The sequence below is a fragment of the Clytia hemisphaerica genome, unplaced genomic scaffold (assembly GCF_902728285.1).
Source record: "Clytia hemisphaerica strain Z4C2 unplaced genomic scaffold, Clytia hemisphaerica genome assembly, whole genome shotgun sequence".
Classification (NCBI taxonomy): domain Eukaryota; kingdom Metazoa; phylum Cnidaria; class Hydrozoa; order Leptothecata; family Clytiidae; genus Clytia; species Clytia hemisphaerica.
In genome coordinates, this window is record NW_027103537.1 from 558,571 (window position 1) to 584,256 (window position 25,686).

Consider the following 25,686-nt stretch of genomic DNA (forward strand, 5'->3'; position numbering starts at 1 on the left):
ATCCGCTCCCTTGTAGATATTTAACCCCCTGGATATCCTCTTTTGAACAAAAATCGCTAACCCCAGCTGGATATCCGATATCTTCAACAGGGGGGGGCACGGACTATTTCTGGAAAAGCCCGTTAAAGCATCATACTTCTGTAAGATGTATGACGACTAGACGACTAATTCAGACATATTAGAAATAAAGCAAAAAAGTAAATTTTAGTCGTCTAGAAACCTTTGTGCACTAACTCCAAACAAAAAAAAAGGTGTCAATATCGCAATTAAAATTGTTTCCCGCTCAAAAAATATTCTTGTAAATAAAATGTGTGTGGATTTGTGTGTTGAAAATGTTTCATTTGAGTTGATTTTATTTTGAGAGTTTGTTGTTGCTTAATAAATTGTTTTCTCGCTACGCAAGTTTCTGCGTAGCTAGCCCCGGTATCTATAAGGCTGGAACACCGGATTTTTCCAGTCGTTTATACAAACTAAATCCCGTATCATTATTTGTGTTTATTATTAGTATTACATGCATTATAAACGACTCCAGTCTATAAAAACGTCGGTTAAATCTCAAGTTGTATTGTGGCAACACCATTTTGAATGAATGATTTTGGATTGAACATGATAACAATCTCGTTTGAATAAATTGACATCGATCAATTTTATTGGTTTACGTATAAACATACAGTAATCATTCCAAATAATCTGTTTAGTCGAAATGGTTTGTAGAGTGATATGATACTGTATGTGAGAAAAAGTAACTAATGAAAAAGTGGTTTCTCGCATTAATCCGCCGGCTTAAAACTCATGAATTTTCTTGACATTATAATAAACTTCTTACTTCAAACTATAATAAGGCTTTCTGAGGTTTCCATAACTCATGTACGGGAAAGTATATTTGTACGATTTATGGAGACCGGATCATAAGGCATACAAGTTTTTTATAATAGCGCCCAAAATTTTTGAGGCCTTCGGAGGTTCTTAACTTTTTCAGTTTTAAGCCTAAAAAGATTCTCAACATGTTCTTATTTTCAACATTTTGTGAGTGATTTTTGAGCAATATTTCCTAAGAAAAAGGGGTGTTTCACAGTCCCCGAAGCATTAAATCAGCCATGGAAGTCTTATGTTGTTATATAGTTTGCTCACATAAAAACGTGTATTACTGCAAATTACTGCAAATTAAGATTTACAAAAAACAGACATGTACTTCAACTTCAAAGGCAATATTGGATTAAGATGTCATACTTCGGAAAAAGCATAGTTCGTAGATGTTATTGCAAAAAGGATTGACCCCGGCAACAGTGTCTCGTGCAATAGATAAAGTTGTTCCAGCAGGTTCCAGTAATCAAACTCCTTAACGGGCTTTATTAATCGAAAAGAGGAAGCCGTATTTAAATGGGAATTTGTCGGTGATTTAATTAGGCTGGCGACTACTGTCAGTCTGTGATAATGGTCTAAATATGCTTAAGCGTTAATAAAATAACTGCAATGAGATGTAATCAAAGTATTTTACCCCCTATTTTTGGCATTCCCGATATTAATTTACATGTTGTTTTTATAACTACGGTCCAAAACTTTTGAAGCCTTCCAATGTTCTTAAAAAACTTATTCTTAATATTTTGGACATTCAAAGCTTATAAGAAAACGTGAAGTGCATTATCTAAAATATTTTTTGCTGCTTGTCAATTTGAATTTTGTGGTAATCAAAAACATCTATAATTAGTGTGAGCACAAATAGCTTAATCAATTACGTACGTTTCAAAGATAAAAAGAAAAAGCAAATAAATAAAATGACATGCATTCTCAAATTCCCAGGTCATTTAAAACGTTAGGATAATGGTTTTATTTAATTGCGATAATGAGTCAAGTCAAAGGAGGTGATTAAAAGCAATATAACATCATTTAAAAAAGAAATTATATGGGATGGTAGGGTTACAGTACAAAGTAAAGGAAAAGTATAAAGCCTCTTGACTGTAGTTAAGAAGGTATCAGTCAGTCCCCCATCCTCAAGTTTAGACCGAATAACAATAGCTGGCTACATGAGCACATGCCCCTCCCTTCCCTCACCAACAAGCCTGAAAATGTTCTTAATGTGTTCCTATTTTCCCCATTTTGTGAGTATCTTTTAAATCCAACGCGCTCTTGAACACAGTCATCCTGAAATGTTCTTAACATGCTCTTAAATATTTTGGCCATTGAATATTCGTGTTCTTATTTCGTTTGCTCTTATAAAAATTGTGTATTTCGACCATCACAAGAATATTCAATGAGAATTATGACAGCATTAAAACGTGAAAACTCTACCCCTCAATCAAAAAATGTGAAGGCGGTTTTAAATTTCGCCGACAAAATACAGCATAAGAAATGTTGGAACTCATCTAATTGTAAGAAACTAGACCATTTTTCTTCTAAAAAAGTGTATTCATCCCGTTAGCGGTTAGCGGTTTTCCTGATCAAATTTGGACGTGTCAATCCAAAAATGTTTGATATGAAACACTTAATTTTATGAGAACAAATCATAAAAGAACATTTCAAGATTTTACAGAATCTTAAAACAAAACAAAAATAATTCACTGAAAATGCTGAGCGTAATCGCATTCTTAGGCTTGCAACCAAAAGTCGAAGGGTTATATTTTTAACGGTCTTATGACAAAAACAAATTTTTATTTGTGATAGATTTACATCTGAAACCTTTAACTTAAGACTCCCAACGTCAATGCTTATAACAGATTCTACTTTTCTAACACCTTTCACAAAATTTTTTGATATATGTGATGAGAAAGCTATGTTAATTACAGAGCTTCTGTGTTTTGTAATTGATACTAAGCTTTTGACCGAAAAGAAAGTTAACATTCAAAAAGAGAAAAATAATTTATTAGTTTTTTAGCTCTCTCAGTTTGATAAATGAAATATCAGTTTTTAAGACATCGTGTCTATAATTATTGAGATGTAAATAAAAGACCATAATTAGAGAACAATGGAATGCCAAATGTTTTGGGCTTTTCAATGCTGTCTCTGTAAAAAGGTCTAAATTGCAGACGAAACACGATATTTTTACAGATTTTCAATGATTTTAAGAACCTTGTATTGCATAACAAGTTGTTTGATATTGATGAAATTACTAAATAGAAATAAGTAATTGAAAAAGTTTGACTACTAGAATCCGATTTCTCGGATCTATTTCCCGATTAAGTCGACAGGGATTTCATATTTCTTTTATGGTATGTCCATGCAAATCCGCGTCAGTGAAAAAATAATCATGAAATCAAAAAGGAAAGAATCTTGTGATAAATCCTTTGATACTGTAATAAACACAGTTTGAAAAACTATTTTTGCCACTATTTAACTCTAGAAGCCTTTTTTTTACATTTTCATGTTTATAAAGCATTTTGCTTTGAAAGATCCCCTGTCTATGTATGTACCGAAATGTCCATGTAAAACGATAAAAATTTTACAACTTTAAGGCCGGTCTCCACTTGCGCGCGCTTCAATCGCACTTTTTGGCTTCAATCCTTTTTGCTTGGAAAAAAGATTACGTCATAAAAATGTAGCGCGCGCTCGAAAAAAAAGTTGAACACATTTCAACTTTTTTCAACCGTTACGTCAGATCACACCAATGGAGTTGCTTCATTTTTCTTTTGACCAATACACGTTTTTTTTTTTTATTAGAACACCTAAAATTTGGCTGAGCCTGGATGTGCTTATTTTTTTAGCAATTTTCAGCCTAAAATGTTCTTAAATGCGTTCTTAATTTTCCAGACTACTCTAAATCGACAATATGATACAAAATAAAGAGCACTTAAATTTGGCAAAATTTGGACAATATTTGACTCTCGACTTTTGAAGATCCACCCCTAAATTCAGTTAAAGCTGCTTAAAAAGAGGAAAAAATTGTAGTTTCTTGTCATTTTTTTCCAAACTGAGGCTGGGCATGTTCTTAAGATGTTCTTAATTTTTCGACGAATTTCAGCCTATATGTTCTTATAAACTAGGTTCTAATAAAAAAAAAACGTGTAGCGTGGAAGCTTTGCTCGAAGAAGTGCAATCAAAGCGCGCGCAAGTGGAGACCGGCCTTTACATGGCTCTAGAAATGAACGAAAACGAGTTAAATTCCCTTTTTGAAACTGAAAGACAGACTATACTATTCCTGGGTGTAAACATAATTTTACGAGCTGGCTATCAAGCGTAGCGCTAGGAAGCACTTGATTTTAAACGATGAGAGAAAGAAAAAAACCTTTAAGATAAAGAGGCAGAACTATCACATCATTTCCTAAAGAGATTCAATGAAATTGAACGAAATTGAAGCTACACAGAAGAAAAATAACATAAAAAGTAGGCGTGACTTTGAAAAGATTTGCGTCTCATGTTCAAGACAATTTAACATGCTTCCAAAAATTATACAGGCAGGGGCACTTGAAAGAAAGTAAAATTCTGTTTCAATTAATACCTTACAAAAGGTTTAAAAGAAAGTGAATTGAAAAGGACAAGCTTCAATCTACTCGTTCCAATAAATATAAGCAACCAGAAACAAAACAGTTTTCAAGCCCAATGTGATCATTACTTTAGGCAGACTTTACAAAGGATGCGGATTTATACTAAATAAAGCGAACCAATCAGATCAAGTTCAAACTGGTTCAAATGATTTTTTTATTTATAAGTATAATGACACAAACATAGAACAAGGTTAATTTTAATTAAAAGGTTCCACCAAAAAACCGCTAGATTATATTGCAAGGAGAAAAGAACCCTATAAAGAAAGTTGAAATAGTTTAAAGACTTACTTCGTTCTTTGAACTGGTACCGAACCTCTTTATTTCGGCCTTCATCATTGTCTGTGGCTTGTAAATGGCCAACCACAGCTCCTATCTTTGCATCTTCTTCGATTGTAAACGTATACAAATTCTATGTAGAGAAAAAGACGATAAACATACGTTATAAAAAGTATTCTGAAAGCATAAAGGTTGGCAATATCATGTCTGGAATTTCAATACCAGGAAAGTTCCTTTCGGTATAATTCAAGTTTTACCTCAGATTTCTCTATCCAATCGGAAAATGAGGACTAATTTTAGACAAGAAGTTCAGAAAACACTAATAAGGAATATAACATAGTATTGAGATGTGCTAATTCCACGTCTCATTCTGAAGACACTTTCATCATTGCCTAAATCTTGGAAAGTGCAGACAATTCATGATTCCCAATGAATATGTTTGAAAAAGAAAAACAAAAATGTGCATTTTACAACTTTGTCTCGTCGCTAAAACAATATTAGTTTCTGCATTTATCAGATTGGTTTCAAAAACCATAATCATGGAAAGTGATAATTGAAGATACCTTAGTAAATACAGGCTTGTTGTCATTGACATCCGTAACAGTGATGACAACTGTGGCAAAACCAAACTTCTTAAACGGTTTCCCGTGATCAGATGCTTTCACAACGAGTGTGTAAGATTTGGTTGTTTCGCGGTCAAGCTTTTTCTTGGTTGTTATTGCTCCTGAAGTGAAAGAAAAACCAATGATGATAAAGCATTTGAACGAAAAACATTAACGACCTACTTAGTTATACAACGAGACTGAAAGATTCAGAACCATATCATAAACATTTTATTGAGAATTATTCTAGTGATATGAATGTAGAACATCTATCATCCCGAGTGTGATGGCTGGGTTCGAGTTTAGCAGGAAGGAACGACGTCAAAATGCCTGAAGTTGTTGCATTGATCTCTTTACACAAAAAAGAATTTTGACTTAATTTCCTTGAAATTCATCACCAAACCTCTTAAAGGCCGACTGCATATCACTAATGGTTGATGGGTGTATACTGATTGTTATGTTGTTTTTAAAATAAAAAATTATGTTTTCTAAATCTAAAGAATCTGTTTTGAACATCCTACCTGTATCGTTAACAATTCCAAAGGTATCTATTGGAGAGCCAGGTTGAAGGGAATAGGTGATTCGAGCATTTTCACCAGTGTCTGCATCCGTTGCCAGAACTGATTTGATGACTGTTCCAATATCAGCATTCTCTAATACATTCCATTGATAAACATCTTGCCCAAACCTTTGAAAACAGAGAAGTATGAGTAGGTTGACAAAACTGCATAAAAATGTTCAAAATGGTTTATTGTTGACAAAAAATGCAGATTCACTGTATATAAATCATTTTTTTAAATGTTGGGGAGACGTTTTTTAAATCAAATCTTAACAACCCTTCTATGTAGGTTACCAGTTAAAAAAGTTTTTTTTCAGTATTTCTACCTACACACAGAAAATTAAAACACTGATCAGAAAAATTAGCCAATAACTGGAACTATATACTTTATTTCAATACAATAACATACCTTGGGGAATTATTATTAGCATCTGTGACTTCAATCTTAAAATAAGCATAACCAGGTTTCTTATCAGCGTCTGTGACGCGCAGTTTTAAGTTGTACATGTTTTTGCGCTTGTAATCCAAATCACATTTCAAAAACAATACACCTTGAAACGGATCGATACCAAAACAATCATCTGAGTTTCCCTCTTCAATGGCATACTCAAAATCTTCATTACTCAGTTGATCGGGATCAAAAGCTTCAACCTTTTCGATTGCTTCTCCTCGTCTGGTATCTTCTAAAATTTCCTTGTAATAGGAAGACTGTTTAAACTTTGGATTGTTATCATTGACATTCCCTATGTTGAAAACCACTTGGGTAGTATCTTTCTTTGGTGGATGACCATTGTCAACAGCTATAACACCAAATCTGAAAGAAAAATATGTCCAAAATCATTCATTTTATATGTTGAAATTACAGTTAAAAAGGAAAGAAGGACATGAAAAACATGATATTCATTCTTCAGCAAGCTCTCTTTCAGTAGAATATCAATTTTTTGTTACTATTTGGGAATCTAGTCAAATATTATCTGAATAAGAATAGAGAAAAAATAAAGCAAAAGAATTTGAGTCACCACAAGTGAAAATATAAACATTAAAAATAATTTTAAAACTTACTTATATGACTTTGTAGTTTCATAATCAAGACCTTTTGACACCGTAATTTCCCCACTTTTTGGATCCAACTCAAATGGAAAATCTTGTGGTAATCCATCTTCAAGTTTGAACGTAATATCACCGTTAGGACCCGAATCCCTATCCCTTGCGCTGAGTTTGTAAACAAATGAACCAACTTTGATATCTTCCATGATATCAGAGGTACGTTCAAAAATACGTTTTGCAAAGCGAGGAGCATTGTCATTGACATCTTCGATCGTTATCTATAAAAATAACGATTTTGTAAATGTAAGGGAGATATATTTCTGATAAACATTTTTGTCAGACTTGTCAATAGAAAATAATATTTGTTGATATTTTCTTTCAATAACTACAGTCAAAATACATTGCCATTACATTATTTTGTTATTATCAAATACTCCAAAGTTTATACACGGGCAGTTTGGATATTGATCAATCAAACCAACATTTTTAATAAATTCTATTAGAGTTTTATGATTTATAAAAATGATATTCAAGAATCAAGGCAATTGGCTGGAATATTTTTGTCAGAGCTGATACTAACATGATTTTTGGAAGAAATGTCTTGATTGAAAGGGTTGCAGTAGCAAAGAAGCATGTCAAAAAAGATTTTGATTTTGATCTGTAAAGATTATCTCAATCTTTCTATATATATTAATCATATTAGAAAGCTTGATCATTTAAATTTTTCTTTCCTTTTTTTTTACTTTTAGCCTGGATATAAAGGCTTAAATATTTCATGTATAAAAACATTGTATACTATCTGAGAAAGAAGGTGAACTTTTTACATGAAAGTACTAAGATATCAAACTTTTTTTTCTCTATAAAAAGATATCAAAAGCTTTTCCCAGAAGGTTTTACAGTTTTGGAAGTATAGAGATAAAAATTGAAAAATAGAATAAGACCCATAAAGAATGTACATTAATTTCTATGATGAATAATTCACAGGCATATAAAAAGAGGGTTCCCTTATATTGCAACATCAGCATAAAATATTTAATGAAAACAAATGGATGAACTTATGAGCAATTGAATGTATCATTCATTGAACTTTTATAAGTAATGAAATTTTGATGCTATCACCCAAATAGGATTAAAAATCAAATTCAATTTTTGTAGAACAATGTTTAGATTTTCATAAGTCATTTGTATATAAAGATTAAAATCATATACTAGATTTTCATTTTATAAAACTATATATTGAAGCAATTTTTTCTACTTTCACGAAAATCACTTTTAATTAATTTGTGTGAATAAACACAATTCATTAAATCCCCATTGCATGCTATGCTATAAATGATAAATCACATTGTGTCTGAACCCTCCTTGCCTCGTGTACATAAAATCAAACTGCTCTTTTTGAAATTAAATAGAAAAAACAATGAGTTTCAGTCAAACTTTCCAAGCGTATTGCTCCTGAGGAAACACATGAAAACGCATGAAAAGACTCATGAGTGTGGTGTTTGTGGAAAAAGGTTTGGCACCCCACCAAATCAGCTCTTATTTGAAGATTGATAACTACATGGTCATTCACATAAAAAGGACATTAAAAGATTCAATAAAAATATAGATATACCTCAACTTCTGTGTTAGCATATTTTGGTGGACTCCCCTTGTCAAATGCAACCACAGTGAAGCGAGAAAAACGCTGATATTTGTCAAAATCCACTGCTTCTTTCAAAATGATTTCCCCAGTTGATGTATTGATTCTAAATCGTAAATTTGAATCCAAAGGTCTGAATTCAATAACACCATTCTGACCAATATCATCATCAACAGCATCCAATTTAAACACAACTGACCCCACTGTTGTATTTTCTGGAATACTCAGTTTATACACGTCCTTTGAAAATTTTGGTGAATTATCATTTTTATCTCGCAAAGTAATACTAACTGAAACATCAGTGTGTAGTTTCACTTTTCCTTGGTCTTCAGCTCTTACAGTGAAATTATAATATGGATGTGTTTCACGATCAAGTACATCTGTGCTCTTTATAGCGCCTGAGATTGGGTCAATTTGAAAGGGTACTTGGACATTTGCTTTATTAACAATGGAATAGCGAATTTCTTGGTTAGATCCTTCATCAGCATCTGTAGCTCTGACCGTTAAAATATACTTATTTGCAACTTGGCCTTCGTCAACAGTGATAGAATAACTACTCTCAGCAAAAGTAGGAGCATTATCATTAACATCCAATACTTTTACTCTTATTGTAGTTGTTGCAGAATTACTTGGATCATTTAAATCAATTGCACGAATATCAATAGAAAAACGTTCAGCGCCATCTTCTCTGTTGAGTTCTTGCAATAGAATAACATCTCCAGTATCACTTTTAACTTTGAAAAGGATATCGGTCTTTGGATCTTCTGTTTTAGAAAATGAGTATTTCCCAGAACCACCGTTAACTTTTAATTTCCGAATAACGCTGTCTCTCTTTGTGTCCTCGAAAATATCTACTGAGTATAAAGATTTCTCAAAATATATTGGAATATTACGCCTCCTTCTAACCAAAACTTCAAAGTCATTTTCAAATTGTATGATGAGTTTAAACTTGCTATCAGAGCCATTGCTCTTTAGATAACACTTAATACTTTTTATTGGTTCATGTAGCACATTTTTATTGATGTAAAGTGTACCATCTTTCTGAAGCCTAACAGTATTTTCTGGCACATTTATACATTCAACTGAAGTCCTGTTATTGCTGATAATTTGTTTAATATTTACATATTGGTCTCTCCATGGGAAAGGTATGAACAAATTGAAAAATGTCTTCCTAGATGTTGTTATTTTGTTATGGTCTTCACTGCCTGGAAGTGTCGTTAGGCATATTTTACCATCAATAAAAGAATATTTGTTTACCAAATTTTTCACTACTTTAAAACAAATAGTTCTGTCTGATTTTTTGTTTAAACAGTCTGAACTAAACAGTGAACCATGCTCCAACGTTAGATCATTGTTTTCATTATTAGCTTCTTGATCCAAAGTATAGTAGTCCCAACCAACAAAAAGCTGTGAAAGATCTAACAGTTTACATTTTTTATCCAAGTCTCGTACAGGATTATGAAACTGAGTGTCTGTGGTTATAACATCTTTTACAGTAGAAAATAAAAACAATATCATAAAATATCTTTGCAGTTTAAAAAGCTCTTCCTCGAGCCATCTGAGCTTCATTTTAAGGATTTATTTTACCACCAAACAGCTGAAGAGGGGTTTAACTTCATTCATAATCCTTATATTTTCAATAATTTTGGTTTCCGCTAGAAAAAAAGGCAAAAGATAGTAGTTTTCAAAACAAAACACAATAGCGGTTTCAAAGAAACCTTCAAAAATTATAAACAAAAACATTCCAAACAAATTCTTCAGTAAATAAAATAAATCAACAACTTTATCTTCTTACCGTAAATTTCTTCTTCCTTTATTGACATGTGGGAAAAGATCAAATCAGTCAGACAGAAATAATAAAACATCAACGATTACAAAACTTCTCTTCACATAGTAAAATGGTTTCCCTGAATAAAGAGTTCTATTGATAACCCCCTTGTGACGAAGTTCGTAATGGAATGAGCCGGTAAATCAGAGCCGTGTATATTACAGACCACATATTAGATTATTTTTAATGTAATTTTATCATTATTATAAAATTTTAAGCAAAAACTTTTTATTAAAATTTTTCTATGTGGAATCATTCATATTTTCATTGAGTTTATAAAAATTTTAATCCAAAATGAACTGCTAATAAGATATTATTTTGGTCTGTATAATATATCCCTTTTGATTAACGATATTCCATTTGAATTGTGGAATTTGATTGGATGAAATATGATCACATGTCTAAACATTCGATCGGGAGAGTAAACAATCCGTAGAAACAATTGTTTTGAAATTAAAACCGCCTCTTTTTATAGGAACTTTTATCTTACAAGATCAAAGGATTTTTATCTTATCTTTCAAAACGTCAACTCCTGATTGACGAAATGTCGAAAAATACGTACAGTATATGGCCCCCAAAAGGGAGACGGCCCCCAAAACGGAGTTTTTCATTAAAATGAAGATTCTGACTTGTAGATTTATCAGAATTAAACGATTTTTGTTTATTTTGAAAGAATGATGGTTATACTTAAGAATGAGCATGTTTTTGCTGGTTTGAGACAGATTCAAAATAACATATTTGCGTCTAAAGGAAATATTTTAACACCAAAATTTGATAAAAATTGCATATAACTCACTCTAGCTACTTGGATATTGAAAAAAAGTTATGAAAACGGGGTATAGGGAACTTTCTACACCTAATACCGTTCAGAAAATGCAAATACATCTGTGACTTTAGAGGCTGGGTAAAAGATATAGCATCTTGAAGGTAAACCAGTATTTTGAAGCCCTAGAATCAGCATTGACAAAACCGAAAATTCTAAATATGAGAAAAAGCAAAAAATCTTGGAATTCTATTCCTATCACCTTGAGTTAATAGGTTATAACAAAAACTTAACATTATATATAAAAATTTTCGCTGAATCAGCAAAAAGGGCAAATTCTGTATTTTTTTTGCAAAATATAGGAGAAAAATATCTTTAAAGCTTAATATTTTCAGTCTCAGTAAAGCTTTTTTTCTAAAATTTTCACAGCTTATTCCATACATGAATGGAACTATTTTCAAAAGAGATTTGTTTTCAAAAACTTAATTAAGGCGTTGTTAAATCAAAATTGTCATTTTGAAAATTTCTAAATTTTCAGTTTGGACTTTGCAATATCGAAAATCTCGAAATATTTCATAAAAATCATAAATTTTACATCCATCGGGTCGTAAATTTAAGGGAAAACACAAATATGTTCATAGTTTTCCCCCCTATTACCACTGGGCTTAATAATTTGATTTTAACTACACCTCCGTTTTGGGGGCCCCAAACCTGCATTTTGACAACCAGGGGGTATACTGTAAAAATTTTATCAAATAAATTTATGCCCAAACCCCTCTAAATCATATTTCAAAACTATGGTCAAAATTTTGTAATTCATATCTTCAAGATATCTCGAGAAATCGCTAAAATTTCAAACCTCCTTTTTGGGGGCCATTAGAAAAAAGCTACCTATCTTTAAGCGATTGAAAAATATTGTTGAAATTGAAAATTTTGAAAAAGAACTTCCAGGAAATAAAGTAGAGATGTTAAAGGTTTTCATACAGCAAAAATTTTTGTAAAATCTCTTTTCCCCTAGATTTGAGAGAAATTTCAAATTTGATCGCCGTTTTGGGGGCCACATACTGTACAGTAGGGCGACCCTGATGTGACCTAGATGTGACACAGCGTTTACTGTCATTCATCACCGAAAAAACTTGTTGAAGTGGATGGGTGTGAATTGGGTACAAGTTTTGGGAAAATTTTGTCACCCCCTCAAAATTTTCGTCACTTTCCCACGAAATTTTTTCCCCCGATATAGTAGACACAACTCGGAATTTTGTCTAAGGGTCCCAGCTATAACAAAAATTTATGAAATATTACAAAAATTAGCTTACACATTTGCGATTTTGAACGATTTTAGGCTCGCAATTCTGTTTTAAAGATTTTATTGAGGTTTAAAATACATAAAATCGCAACGTTGCCCATAAACCTTGGTCAATACAAATGGCACGAGTTGGCCCTGTAAGAGAAATACCCAATGGAATGAAATCTTTAAAATGAAACACGAGGAATCTAATTGCCGGAATGGGGCCAGAAATTTCGATCCTGAAATTTAATTGATTGAATAACCTAAGGTCAAATATTTAAAGAAATTTACGAACAGGGTAATAAAATTGCAGTTTGAATTTAATTGAGGTGAATATGGTCTTGTATTATTAATAAAAACATATTGTCTAAAACAAAAATGAACAAAAGATTAACCTTATAAAAGAAAATAATTTTTATGATGTATAATTTTTCATTATTTTTATAAACTATTCTAACGATGCCTATAATAAACATTTTTAAAGACATCTCGATATTTAATACAAAAATACACAAGTGAAATAGTAATGTTATAACCAAAAAGACTACCTAAGTAAGACGAGTCAATAATACCCTTGAAAGTAAAAAGAAAATGTTAAAAAATACTCCAAAATACTTATACTTCAAGTATAATATATATAAAAAACTAGCTCCTAAAGTTAACTCATACATAAAACGGTTTATAGCCCTACAACAAAATGTTTATACGATAGAAACACATCTTTTGGTAATATTACTCCCGAGCCTTCCGGAATAAAGTAGCATAGTCGCGATGCATAAACGAAGGTTTAAACGAGAGTGAAATAGACAAGGTGAAACAAGTAGGTTTCAACTGTAAGGTTACAGCGAGTTTTCAAAGAGGTTGTTCGAGATTTTTAATAGAAAATCATGTTTATGGTGAAATGACTTTCTGGCTCAATCTTTTAAAACAAAAGGCTGTAATTTATGTTTATCAGATACACAGAAAAAGTGTTAAATAAAGTCTGTCTCTATTGAATCTGGCTTGGATGTATATGACAAAGAGGGGTGTTGTAATACATAATCCACTTTTACAATTATCCGAAAGAAGCGACGATAACCTTTCCCAGCTGACACACAACATTATTTCATCTAACGTTAGATGGACATTGGTCTGTCTGTCATAAGGTCGCGGAGTAAAATGTTCATATGGTGGAGCCGTCGGCTTAAATGGCCGCAGCGGCGGGTTGGCTTGGTGGTTGTTGGACAGTCGAAGGTGCACCGGCGGATGCTAGAGACTTGTTGTGCCATGGTGTTTCTTTATATAAGAACCAAATGTTACCAGCCCATACAAACACGTTCAAGAAACCGAGAAGCTAGAAAATGAGATGATAATAAAGAGATTACTACTACAAACTAGTGTAATAGCAACGAACCGATAGCGCAGTTGGGAGAGCAATCGCCCGGCAAGCGAGAGGTCGTGGGTTCAATTCCCACTCGATTCGTTACCTTTGAGAAAACTGGGAAGTACATTAGTGCAGGATCCGTTGTTTCATAATAAAGAGATTATTTTCAAGTTATTATCAATCATCTCCTGATACTAGTAAATTGAAAAATAGGTGTTACTGACATTTCATAAGTTATACTTTGGGGTCATCACTAAGAAAAAAATCCCTTGAACCTTCTAGGTAACTTTTTAATGGAGATTCACTCGCCAGAAGCCAATTTGACATCCTAACATTGCTTTGCTTTCCAGCTCATAATTTTTGATTGGATAATCGATTGGATAAAGTACATAACAAACGTAGATGATATCCCTCGTGGTGGATTGAAAACACTAGGCATTGCTTTTTTTAATCCAGAGTAATGAATGCATATCATATATAAAACACTAAATAGAACTACTTTGTCTTTTCCAAGCCACGGCAGGTGAAGCTGAAAGAAAGTAGGCCACAATGGACCACGATAGAAACCTTGGTTTTCTCTGCTGAAGTATTTGACATCAAAATTTCAAGGCACGTACAAGCACGCACGTACAAGCAAAATTGTGACTCTATTAAAGATAGGGACAGAGAAGTTTCATCTAGTGTTTTATATGAGATATATGTGGGTTATGAAGAAGACCGACTTACGATAGCCACCGTCATCGTTGCATATTTAGGATTGGTCCCTCCGCATTTGTAGCCGTTTGAACAAGGTTCGGCGAATGCCCCTCCATCTCCGGTCAAACTTTCAATGTTGACTTGGTCTTTTAATGCATTGACACCTGCAGCGAACGCGCATGCACTGAAAAACCAAAACAATGTCCAGAAAGCACCGAGTCCGAAGTCCTGAAACAAGAAAAAAGTAAATGGCCAACATAAGCATGGATATAATTTCATTATGGCTATTGCAGACATAGGCAAATCTAATCCATTTTGATTTCTTTAGAAACCTCGTTTAAGACTCCAATCTCTAAATATTTTGAACTTATGGGTTTATTGGTTTAAAAGTTATCTGATATTGTCAGTATATTGTCTGTATTGATAGTATATACAGTAAATGAAAAAGGTGATTTGCAATGCTTTTGGCATATTTATTGGCCTGAAAAGACCTAAAAATGTCAGTTTTCTAAATTTTTGACTCTAATGCGAATCAGATATCAAAGATCGTCTATGTGGCTGCCCTAGCATTGTGACAGGTGGATAACACCGACTGAACTTTCATAGTAACGGCACTAAACTTACAATGATAGGTGGGGACAACCAGCTAGATGTTACTGGAGTAGCATTCATTGTGTTATTCTCTTCGAAAAAAATGTAATACACCAACATTCCTAGGCTGTATAAGAAGCACATTACGCCGATGAAGACGAAAAATTCAATTTTCGATCTCTGGTCAACTTCCAGTGTGTAGGTATGCTAGAAAAGAGAAATCAATTTACACTTAAAGTGTACTGAGACGCATGCGATGTTAGAGAGCCAATATTGTCTCTTTTATATCTCAGTAAATGAGAACAAGCTATCCTTGTATATGAAGAAACTGGACCTTAAAACTTACTTCTATGAAGAAGTTTTGAAAATATACTTTTGTCTTTGGAAGACCAGATTGGGATCCATCCAAAGAATTTCATTGTGAATATTTTTAGAAGATTAATTTTTCGAAGATGAGAGAGAAATTCCCATGTTCTTTTTCAAACGTGGCAAAATGTTTTATCAAGCATAACACACACACTAAAAAACAAGGATTCTGTAATGCAGGAGATTGCCAGCAGATTCACTAAAAAAGCAAGTATGAAAAGTTTAAAAGATTAGCACTTTATACCATAGTACCATTGGTCCCAGGTTTGATAAAAGGCATTTCCAGTATTTGTGAAAATGGATATTGGATGGTTCCTTGTGCATCGTGTGCCTTGGGTTGTGCATCAGGTGATGTTTGGTCAATTTTCAAATTACCTCTATAACCAGTTGCACAAGCAAATGCAAAGATAGCCAAGAACTGGAAGAAAACATGAAAGATACATTATTCCACAATGGTTTTTGATAAAACAAGTAATACTTTAATGGACCTACCTATTTATAAAACGAATAATTAGAATTTAATGGAAGTAATGTATAATTTTAAATTTCGATTTATATATCTATTGGAACGGAGAAAGCAATTAAGAAACGCATCGATGTTTAACGGTGAAAGAAAAATAATATTGACACTTTAATCAATCATTCAGAGAAAATTAAAACTGAGAAAATCTCAAAAAACCGCTTTTTTCGGGACATTTCCGGTTCTAGCGGCCGGAAAAATTTCTTTTTCGAAAATTGGGCTCTGTCACATTTTGGGCATTGCCATTTTACATCATTGTGCAAAAAATCATGAAAATCTGTCGAGTATAAGTTGAAAAAATGAAGGAAAACCGTTTTACGCCGGTTTTCGGCTGTTCCGGCGATTTTTAAGGAGTTCCGGATTTAAAGGATGATTTTTTTGGAAATCAAACGATGCTAAGTGTTGGGCATCATCATAAAGAACACTTTTCTGTAAAGAAACAATTAAATAAGTTGAAAAAATGTGACGGAAATGTGAAAAAACGACGATTTCCGGCACATTTCCGGTTCTACAGACCGCAAAAAATTTTTTTTCGGCAAACGGTTTCCGACACCTTTTCGGCAGTACTAATGTGCATCGATGTGCAAAAAATCGCAAAAAACTAATGATAAAATCTCGAGAAAATCTCAAAAAACCGCTTTTTTCGGGACATTTCCGGTTCTACCGGCCGGAAAAAATTTTTTTTCGAAAATCGGGCTCCGTCACATTCGAGGGTTTATAGTAATGCACCTTTGTGCAAAAAATCAGAAAAATTGAATGAGCCAATCTCGAGAAAAGTTGGTAACTAACTAACTAACTAACTAACTAACTAACGAACACGGGTTAATTTATAGGACCTCCACCCCACCGGGGTAGGTCCAAAAAACTAGAACAGAAGCAGGCAAGGAGCCCATTTTCCTGAAATATATGCTTCCCTTTTCTAGGAAAGAGCTTTTGCTTAAAACTCCTGCTGATGACTTCAAAGAGAAACAGATCAATATTTCTAGGAGATGACATAATAAATTGGGAAACAGATATCTGTTTTCAAAAAGATGATATTGCATTGGAAACAGATTGAACTTTCTAGGGGAAAACAGATATCAACGTCAAAAAGCAAGGGAAACAGATGAAAGTTTCCAGGAGAGGGAAACAGATATCCTATTCCATATAAGCTTAGGACAACAGATCAAAATTTTAATTCTGAAAATTGTGGGAACAGACCAAATTTTCTAGGGCCGACCCTAAAAAAAAAAAGTTTCCGGTCCACCGGCCGGGTGAAATTTTTTTTCGTTGTCACCCGGCAGCATTTTTTTTTCATAAAAACCAAATAGATAACAGAATAAACTTTCTTCTTAAAAACCTTTACTCATTTAAACATTTAAACCTGTTACATCGTTCTCGTTGCTATATAACACTCTTAAAAAAGTTTGTTTGTTTAGCATGACAGCATGCTTTCTGGACATTACGGATCAAATAAACAGTGTTATGCATTTTAAATGAGTGAAGAAAATTTTTCTTTGTCTAGGATAGGAGGATTTCTGAACGTTAAAGATCAAATAGATAGTGTTATGCATATTAAATGAGTGAAGAAAAAGAACTTTTTTCTAAAAAATGACGCTTTTTGAAGATGATTTTTTACAAATTTTCTTAATGTCTTTTGAATACGTGAAGCAAATTTAAAGAATTATAGCTCAAAATTTAAGTTGGCCTTTCTTCTTTCTAACGGTGAAAAGATTTTTGTAACAGTTTGTAACATTTCTAGTTTTCTCACAATTTCAATCCAAACCTGTACACTTTTTTTTTGAAACACCCGGTACTTTCTTTAACACTAACACCCAGAGAAATGATTTTTTTTCTTTCTAATTTTTTTGATTAGAAATCATGAAAAGGACCAAAAAAAATTTTTCCCGGCCGCCCGCATGACTTTTTTTTTCGTCACCTGGTGGACCGGAAACAATGATTTTTTTAGGGTCGGCCAGGGAAGATACTTTGAGATTAAAAATTAAGGTTTTGAGGAGAAACAGATCTTCATTTCTAGGAATAAGATATTTGAAGGCTATTTCCTGGGAAACATGTGGTATACCCTCCCAGGATGTATTCATGGGTAGCACTCGTTTGGAGTGATCATAACAGGTTGAACTGGTTGATTCCTCTATTTTATCTGCTTCAGAAAAACCAAAAACATTCCCCTAAAAGCTTAGCCTCAGGAAGTCCCAGCTTATAATATAACCCCTGGTCTCTGCTGGTCTTTGTATTCTTGTCCTATAAATATAGCAGAATGGTCATTCTACTGAAATTTTCTGTTTTCTGCCGTGTGATACAAATTGCGCATTTTCATTTCATGTTGGAAAAAAGAAATTTGCAGAACGCCCCGGGAGCTTCCATGCTGTTGAAAAACTTTGATCTGTCAATCATTTTCTCAAGCGAAGAGATGTGAAGCGATTCTAGCTTTACGATAGTGCAATGGATCATCAGTGGATAGTGTTCAATTATCATTATATATCCCTTTATTTCCATATTTCTGGAACTTTTGCAAAAAAAAAAGGAAAAATACAAAAGTTGTATTTTTACTGCTCTATTCACATATATTGAATTTAAAAAATCTTCTATGTGGCATTTCTTTTTGCAAACTTATCCTGCTCTGCAGGACTTTAGCTTAAGTGCTTGCGTGCATCATTGGATAAATACAAAGTCCAAATATACTCTTCTCATAACTTTTATATGAACAGTTACTCAAAACGAAAGTAAAATCAGGCCGTACTCGAAATCCCGTAATCTTGATATACGAGTTTAAGTCCATACTGTCTATCAAAGCAGTAAAATTTCAAAAAAAATGTTCTGCTCCCAGCTCTACCAGTATAGGCTTAAAATTTTATATCAAGATTACCGGATTTGGAGTGTGCAGTCAGGGCTTCATCCTTGGTCCAGACGGTACCAATTAAATAGTTGGGCGTTTAAGATAAAAACGGCAATCATTTCTCTTTTTGGCAACTATTTCTGAAAACCGCAATTTTTCCAATGATAAATCAGCAGAAAAGTTAAAAAAGTACCGTCCAACTGCTCTAACTTGGGACGATTGGTCAAAACATGGTGGGACTGTTGATATCTGGCTCTCTATTTTCATTTACTGTACTATTACACTTAGTCTACACAATAGACAGATCCAGGCTTTTAGGCCTTACTCTTGGTCTATAGGCACTGCTATATGCGGCCACTAGTGACCCCCACCGGGAATTGCTTATTAATAGGTTTAAACATAATAGACAACATTCACAAAAGATGTTTATCAATAGAAATTTTAAATAAAAGAATGTTTAAAACACAGCTGATTGGCTTAGGTTTCGAAACTCTATTGTTTCATTAAAACCTCAGTGCGCATGCGATTTATCTGGAGAATTTCAATATTCAAAACAAGAGCAGTGCTCATAGCCCGAAGAGTAGGAGTTTCCGGAGTTTTACGCTTGAAATGAAGGAAGATATGACGTAGCCTATATTACTCCCAGGTGTGTGCCTAATAAACAGCCCCCCCCGCTTGTTAATTTTTTGATTTTTTTCCAACTCCCCGAACCTTGCTAGGACCCCCCGTTTATTAATTCCCAGCTACCCAAAAGAATAGTTCCTCGTTTTACTCAAAAAAGCCTAAAATTTATTCTATTTTCAACCTTTTTAGGGTTTTTAGAGGTCCATTTTCCAACCCCCGGTAATTAGGTCCCCCCCCCCATTTATTAAATTTGATCTAATTAAGATTTAATCTAATGATTTTTTACCAGGGGGGGGGGGCACGCAGTTACTACAAGACATGATGTGTAGTAAGTGCTTTTTCAACACTTTTTTTCAGGACCACCACCCTTTGCAGTTACTACACCTTGGTAGTAACTGTTTTCAGAAAAGATTTCCAGGTACCACCCCTGTTTTTGAGTGATATCATCAAAAACATGCTCGAAATTACCCTAAATTGCAATTATTTTTCAACCTAAAGCCATTTTTGTGCTAGATTTTCTTTTAATTTACTTTGTTAACAGCTGTTGAGAACATTTTAATGATAATTAGGGAAAGCATAATTTCAAAGTTGGGTCTGAGACAAATTTCAAATTTTTTTTCGTCTATTTATAACAAAAATATTCTTTTTAACAAAGAATTTTTTTATTTTTTGTGAAAAATTTTGAAAGTTCTTTAAAAAGAATTAAAATATAAGCACTTACTACACCAAAAGTGCTATTTTTAGTGTTTGGCACCACCCCCAAACAGCAGTTACTACACTGTGTAGTAACTGTTTTCATAACTTCTGAATACAGTACCACCACGGTAGTAAGTGTCATACTGTCTTGTAGTAACTGCGTGCCCCCCCCTGTTTTTACAGCAGTTTGTTGACAATCTCACTCTCGCATCAAATTCCCGCTTTCTTCAGTAAATTGAAGATGAGAAAAACCTAAGCCACGGATCACGGATAGACCTTTTCGCCTTTCCATCTGCCATATTGTATGCAAAAATCATGGTATGAAAGTATGCAAAACATATGCAAAAAGAAAGTATTAATATAAAACTTACGTGCATAATTAAGGCATTATATTAAAGTATAATCTTGTAGAAGAAAGATTAAATTTGCTTCTTTTGAAAACTAGAAATAATCAAATTCGCTCATCTCAAGCACTTCAAAAACCATAACATTAGACACAAACTCAAGCTGAAAAATCACCCGCGAAGGTCAAAAATAATCCTTATTCGGCTGACGGTAAATTATTCTCCTGGGAATAGAACATAGTTTGCAGAGGGGTGTGAACCCCCCTAGGTTTATTTCATCCCCCCTATATACCCATCCCCCCTTTTGTAATGAAATCTTATCCCCCCCTTTTTTTTTACAGAAAATCCGTTTCGAAGGAAACTCGCTTTCCCATCTACCAGCAAAATTATCAACAAGAAAGAGTATGAAGTATTATAGTCACGAGCCAACAATGACAGAATATAACTAGCGTTTTTCATTGATCTTGATCATTTTAAAATCTAATCCAAAATGTGTGTGTTCTGTTTAAAGTTCTTCAGGTCCCCCCCTTTTTTATTTGATCCCCCCCTACATTCCCATCCCCCCTAGTTTTTTCGGTACCCCCCCCCTACAAAGGCCCTCCAGAAAGTTGGCATCCCCCCCTATTAAAAAGGGGGGGTGCAAACTATGTAGAACCGCCAAACGATCTAATCAAAATATTGATCTGAACCCACTGAATGTGTGACGTCATAATTACTGCTTTCAGTTTGCGTATTTTGAAAGTTAGATGTGTGATTTTTTAATGGCATAAAAACAGAATATGCAATGTCTTTAAGACCAAATTTCTAAATGGCTTTTGTTGTTCTGTAAATATTTCTTTTTGGATTAAGAAATTCCATCTTTTATTGTTCTAATGATTATAATATTTCTTTTATAAGATGCTTTGTTGTCTTTTTATTTAATCTTTGTATAAACTTGCATATTTTCCAACTAAATCCAACCACGGCTTTTTCGTTCCTCTATTTTTGCATATATACAATTCAAGATGGCGAATGGAAAGGCGAAAAGGTCTATTGAAACAAATATATGAAGGGTGGGATTTTACAGCCGTCCGTTGTGCAAGGGCAAGGCACTAAAAGGCCACAGGTGCCAAAAAGAATGGCTGTTTGAAATGCGGCAACCTCATTGGTGGAAATTTGATTAATAGCTGCTAAGGAGCGCTGGGAAGCAATCAGTAGAAGAGACCACTTTCGTTTCTGTTGCAGATTTCTATAAAAACTTCTCTCAGGGATTACTTGTCAATGTGACGCTGTGGTATAGTGGTCATTGACCTTGGTTGCTGCACAGGTGACTGAGGTTCGATTCCCACTCGCAGCGGTTCACTTGACAAGTGAATAAACCTTCGCCCGGGTCAACCCATGCCATGTGAGGAGAATTGGGTAGTCAGTTCAAGGTGCTGATGGGGCGCTCATTGAAAGCGTCTATAGTTGCGAAAATAGGCCTCAAAGCCTCCTGCAACTCAACCAAATATAAATATAAATAAATGTACATGTACATAAATGGTGTTGTGTCAACTTGTCTACATATTGTATTGTTGTAAAGGAAAAGATAAAAGAGGTAAGACTGGCCTTGTTTCTAATCCTGATATAGGAGTTTAAGTTTAGACTGATAGATAGGTCAGACATTTGTCCAGGCGTAACTAATCGAAAAATTCGATTACCGAAATCATTGAATTTAATCGAAACTAATCGAAGCGATTACTTCGATTAGTCGAACTCATTGAAGACTAATCGAACTAATTGAGATTAAAAAAAGGTTGGAAATTTCGATTAATTCGATTAGATTCAATAAGCTTTGAATACTTTCGATTACTTCGATTAGGTTTCGATAAATTCGATTACTTGACTTCGATTACTTCCATTAGCCTTCGATTACTAGACTTCGATCTTTAAATGATATTTTTGTTTAGACGGGGTGAATCGCATAACCGGGGTGAATCGGATAATTTGTTTAACCGCCTCTCATACTTCACTGACTTCAATGTCTTTTTCCATTCTGTTTTTAGATCCCGTTCGCCGATCAATCAAGCTATCGGAAAAAATATGGCTTTGAAGATTTGGAACATGTTCTTCAGAAGTTGAAGAAAAAAAGACCTTCTAATTTCCGGCCCTTTTTTGAAATGGCGAATAAGAAATAATGAAGTTGTCACTAATAATGAAGCGACCGTGATTGGAAATTCCATTGTGTTCTACGAAAGCCAGTTGTTTGTATACAATCTTTGATTCACTATTCACGTGATTCGAAAACAAAACGTCAGCTTTCATTTCTTCTTTGATTTTTAATTTATGACATATTGATTGTTTTAAGAGAAGAGGACAAGCATCAGCCAACACCAAGATATTTTCTGGTGTCCGTCCACCAGTAACGAAAATAAAGCCTGGGATACGAAGTTCATCTATTGCTAGGATTAAAAAAAACGTGCCGCTCAAAAACAAAGAAAACGATAGATTCAATCCGTTGCCTTAAATACGGCACATATCTTAAATGCTTCATATATATTCTTGCTGGGAAATATTGAAGATTCCACTCTAGTCCTTCAAGCTTTAAGCTCAATAGATTTGAGGATAGATTTGATTTGATCAGAGGTATGAGTGAACTGAAGATCGCACGGCCCGCACATTCACGCAATTAAATGACACAATCAAAATCGCAAGTCGGCGGTCAAGTTTATCAAGTTAATTGAAGGTAATCGAAAGTAATCGAAAGATAATCGAAATAATCGAAGTTAATCGAATTAATCGAATTAATTGAGAAAAACATTGGAAATTTCGATTAATTCGATAAGCATTCGATAACTTCGATAATCGAAGACTAATTGAAACGATTAATCTTCGATTAGTTTCGATGAATTCGATTAAAAATCGAATTCGATTACCTTCGATTGGTTACGCCTGGATTTGTCATTCGATGGCTTTGCAAGTTTCCCTCCACTGTGCACTGATGCACAAACCTGAGTAGTCAGAAAATCTTTTCTTAGTCAGAAAAAAATTTCCCCCGTCAGAATTAGTAAAGGCAAAAAGTAGTTGAGCTCAAGCTCCTGGACTAAAACCCGAGATCTCCACGCCGCGGGAGGAGTAGAATAAGTAAGATGAGAATAACATATAAAACTTATATGCAGAAAGAATCAAAGAAAATTAAAACGTACCACTTCTAGACACTTGATGAAACCTCTAGGTTCTTTAACAACATCGTAATTTGGATTCGATCTCATCTCTTGAGTGATTTTTAAGTCAAGTGTGTGGTGAATTTGCAACCTTTCAACTGAAATTTTTGGAATTTGTACCGCCGCCTTTTTTCTTGTGTGGAAAATGTTATATACAGGTGTGATCCGAGCACCACTTTCCGTTCTCAGTTGGACGTTGGACAGCTATCCCGCTAGGTAATATTCCCGCAATAATTCTTTAAACGGAATCCAGTATTCTTGATATGCGTAAGTCGCGAAAAGATTACGTCATTCACTGCGACCGCCATTATGGAGGTCAAAAAAATCAAATCGAAAGTGAAAGCTAAGGCAAATCACAGTGCAAAACAGAATGAAACGTGATGTTTTGCTTTAAAATCTAAAATGAAATCATTATCAGGCAAAGACATTGTGAGATCTGAGTATTATTATAAATTAGAGGATCCAGCAAAGAGAAGATATGAAGAAAAGCTAACACAACTTGATCTTAAACAGGACCCATATACTCTGAAAAACACTGATTTTGACTTTACCAACGACATCAGAGGTTGGCCTGACATAGTGTATGCAGACATCTTTGTTTATTTGATAAACTTTCCAAGCTACTTCACAAAGACCAGCTTGAAAGCCTACAAGTCTCTCGAGGCCTACAAGTATGTAAAAAGTGGATTAGTTGATGAAGTCAAGGTTAAAAAACTGAAAGATGATACTTTACTTGTGCATGGACTTGTCAAACATGGACAGAGTATGTTTACCAAGAAACCTAATCAATCTTGGGTTGGAGTTTATAAGTCTGGAGATATAATCAATGCCCATTGCACTTGCATGGCAGGACTTGGCGAAACATGTTCACACGTTGGTGCAATTATGTTTTATCTCATGTTTACTATGGACTACTATAAAAGACATTTTACGGACTCTGTCACCTCAGACCCAAATGGTTGGCTTCCACCAAAAATTAACAATGTTGATTTTGCTCTTATTTGTGATATTGACTTTCACGATAAAAGTAAGGACAAAGATGAAAAAAAGCGTAAAAGAGATAGTAAAGATAAAGCTGATGTTGTCCTTCCACCGGTGAAAACCAGAAAAATGGTACCAAACCTAACTGATGCTGATAAAGATAACTTTTACTTCTGTTTGTCAAAAGCTAACCCTGAAAGTGCAATTTTACGATTAATCGAAGGTTACAATGATAGATTTGTACCAGCTGCCAGAAAGCTTGAGCGGGTATTATTCAAATTTTATCAATTAAAATATGAAGAAATGTTGTATCATGAACTTATACGACACTGTCTAATTACATTCATGTCAATTAAAATCTCACCAGATGATGTAACTGAAATTGAAAACCATACAAAGCAACAGGCCAAGTCCAGTCTTTGGTTCCAAGCCAGAGCAGGTGTGTTATTACTGCTAGTCGTTTCAAACTATGTTGTCAAACAGATATCAGTCAACCAGCTAAGAGTACTATTATCCAAGTCTGCTACCCAGTGAAAAAGAGATTTACAACTGTTGCAACAGACCACGGTATTAAGTATGAACCGATAGCAGTGGAGAGTTTAAAACAAGAGCTATCCAAGCAGCACACTGATGTTAAAATTGTTGACTGCGGACTTTTCAGAAATACAGAGTTCCCTTTCCTTGGAGCAACCCCAGATGGAATCATGACCTGCTCCTGCTGTAGAGATATTGGACATTATGCTGTTGAAGTAAAGTGTCCATATAAACTTGAAAACAAATCTATAAAAGACCTTGCAAAAAATGACAAAGATTTCTGTCTAAAAGGGGATGAAAAAACACCCATATCGCTTAAAAGGACTCATGCTTATTATTACCAAGTTCAATTGGAAATGCTATTGACAAATTGTAACTATTGCCACTTTTATGTTTATGGTAAAAAAGAATCCTTTTATGAACTAGTACAAGTTGATCTTGAATTTCTTGCTGAGAAAACTGACATTGCAAAA

The 25,686-nt window shown here is 34.0% G+C and overlaps 2 protein-coding genes and 1 non-coding gene across 3 annotated transcripts in view; 1 reads left to right on the top strand and 2 right to left on the bottom strand.

Annotated features, from left to right (window-relative positions):
- The window catches only part of LOC136799988 (cadherin EGF LAG seven-pass G-type receptor 2-like), a 38,822-nt gene extending 28,301 nt beyond the window's left edge, over nt 1-10,521 (bottom strand). Inside the window, exons 1-7 of the mRNA XM_067056613.1 lie at nt 10,397-10,521; nt 8,575-10,256; nt 6,978-7,240; nt 6,325-6,729; nt 5,878-6,044; nt 5,318-5,478; nt 4,767-4,887 (exon numbers count right to left, since the gene is read on the bottom strand). Of these exons, the coding sequence (XP_066912714.1) occupies nt 4,767-4,887; nt 5,318-5,478; nt 5,878-6,044; nt 6,325-6,729; nt 6,978-7,240; nt 8,575-10,170 (2,713 nt within the window). The 5' untranslated portion in view covers nt 10,171-10,256; nt 10,397-10,521. The remainder of the gene's footprint in view (nt 1-4,766; nt 4,888-5,317; nt 5,479-5,877; nt 6,045-6,324; nt 6,730-6,977; nt 7,241-8,574; nt 10,257-10,396) is intronic.
- Nucleotides 10,522-12,787: 2,266 nt separating this feature from the next.
- Nucleotides 12,788-23,847, bottom strand: LOC136799984 (synaptophysin-like). Its single transcript, XM_067056608.1, has 5 exons — nt 23,681-23,847; nt 15,741-15,914; nt 15,164-15,337; nt 14,570-14,767; nt 12,788-13,813 (listed from the first exon to the last, which is right to left on the bottom strand). Exons 1-5 carry the CDS (start codon nt 23,744-23,746, stop codon nt 13,664-13,666), a joined length of 762 nt encoding a protein of 253 aa, XP_066912709.1. The 5' UTR covers nt 23,747-23,847; the 3' UTR covers nt 12,788-13,663.
- Trnaa-ggc (transfer RNA alanine (anticodon GGC)) lies at nt 13,870-13,942 on the top strand. Its single transcript has one exon. It is a non-coding gene; the product is annotated as a tRNA-Ala (tRNA).
- Nucleotides 23,848-25,686: the final 1,839 nt, after the last annotated feature.

Excerpts from the sequence above, each read along its gene's own strand:
- LOC136799984 (XM_067056608.1), bottom strand. The coding sequence starts at position 23,746 with ATGAGATCGAATCCAAATTACGATGTTGTTAAAGAACCTAGAGGTTTC. Across the intron at positions 15,338-15,740 it reads CTGGGACCAATGGTACTATG|CATACCTACACACTGGAAGT; the intron begins GTATAAAGTGCT and ends TCTCTTTTCTAG. Across the intron at positions 14,768-15,163 it reads GGTTGTCCCCACCTATCATT|GACTTCGGACTCGGTGCTTT; the intron begins GTAAGTTTAGTG and ends TTCTTGTTTCAG.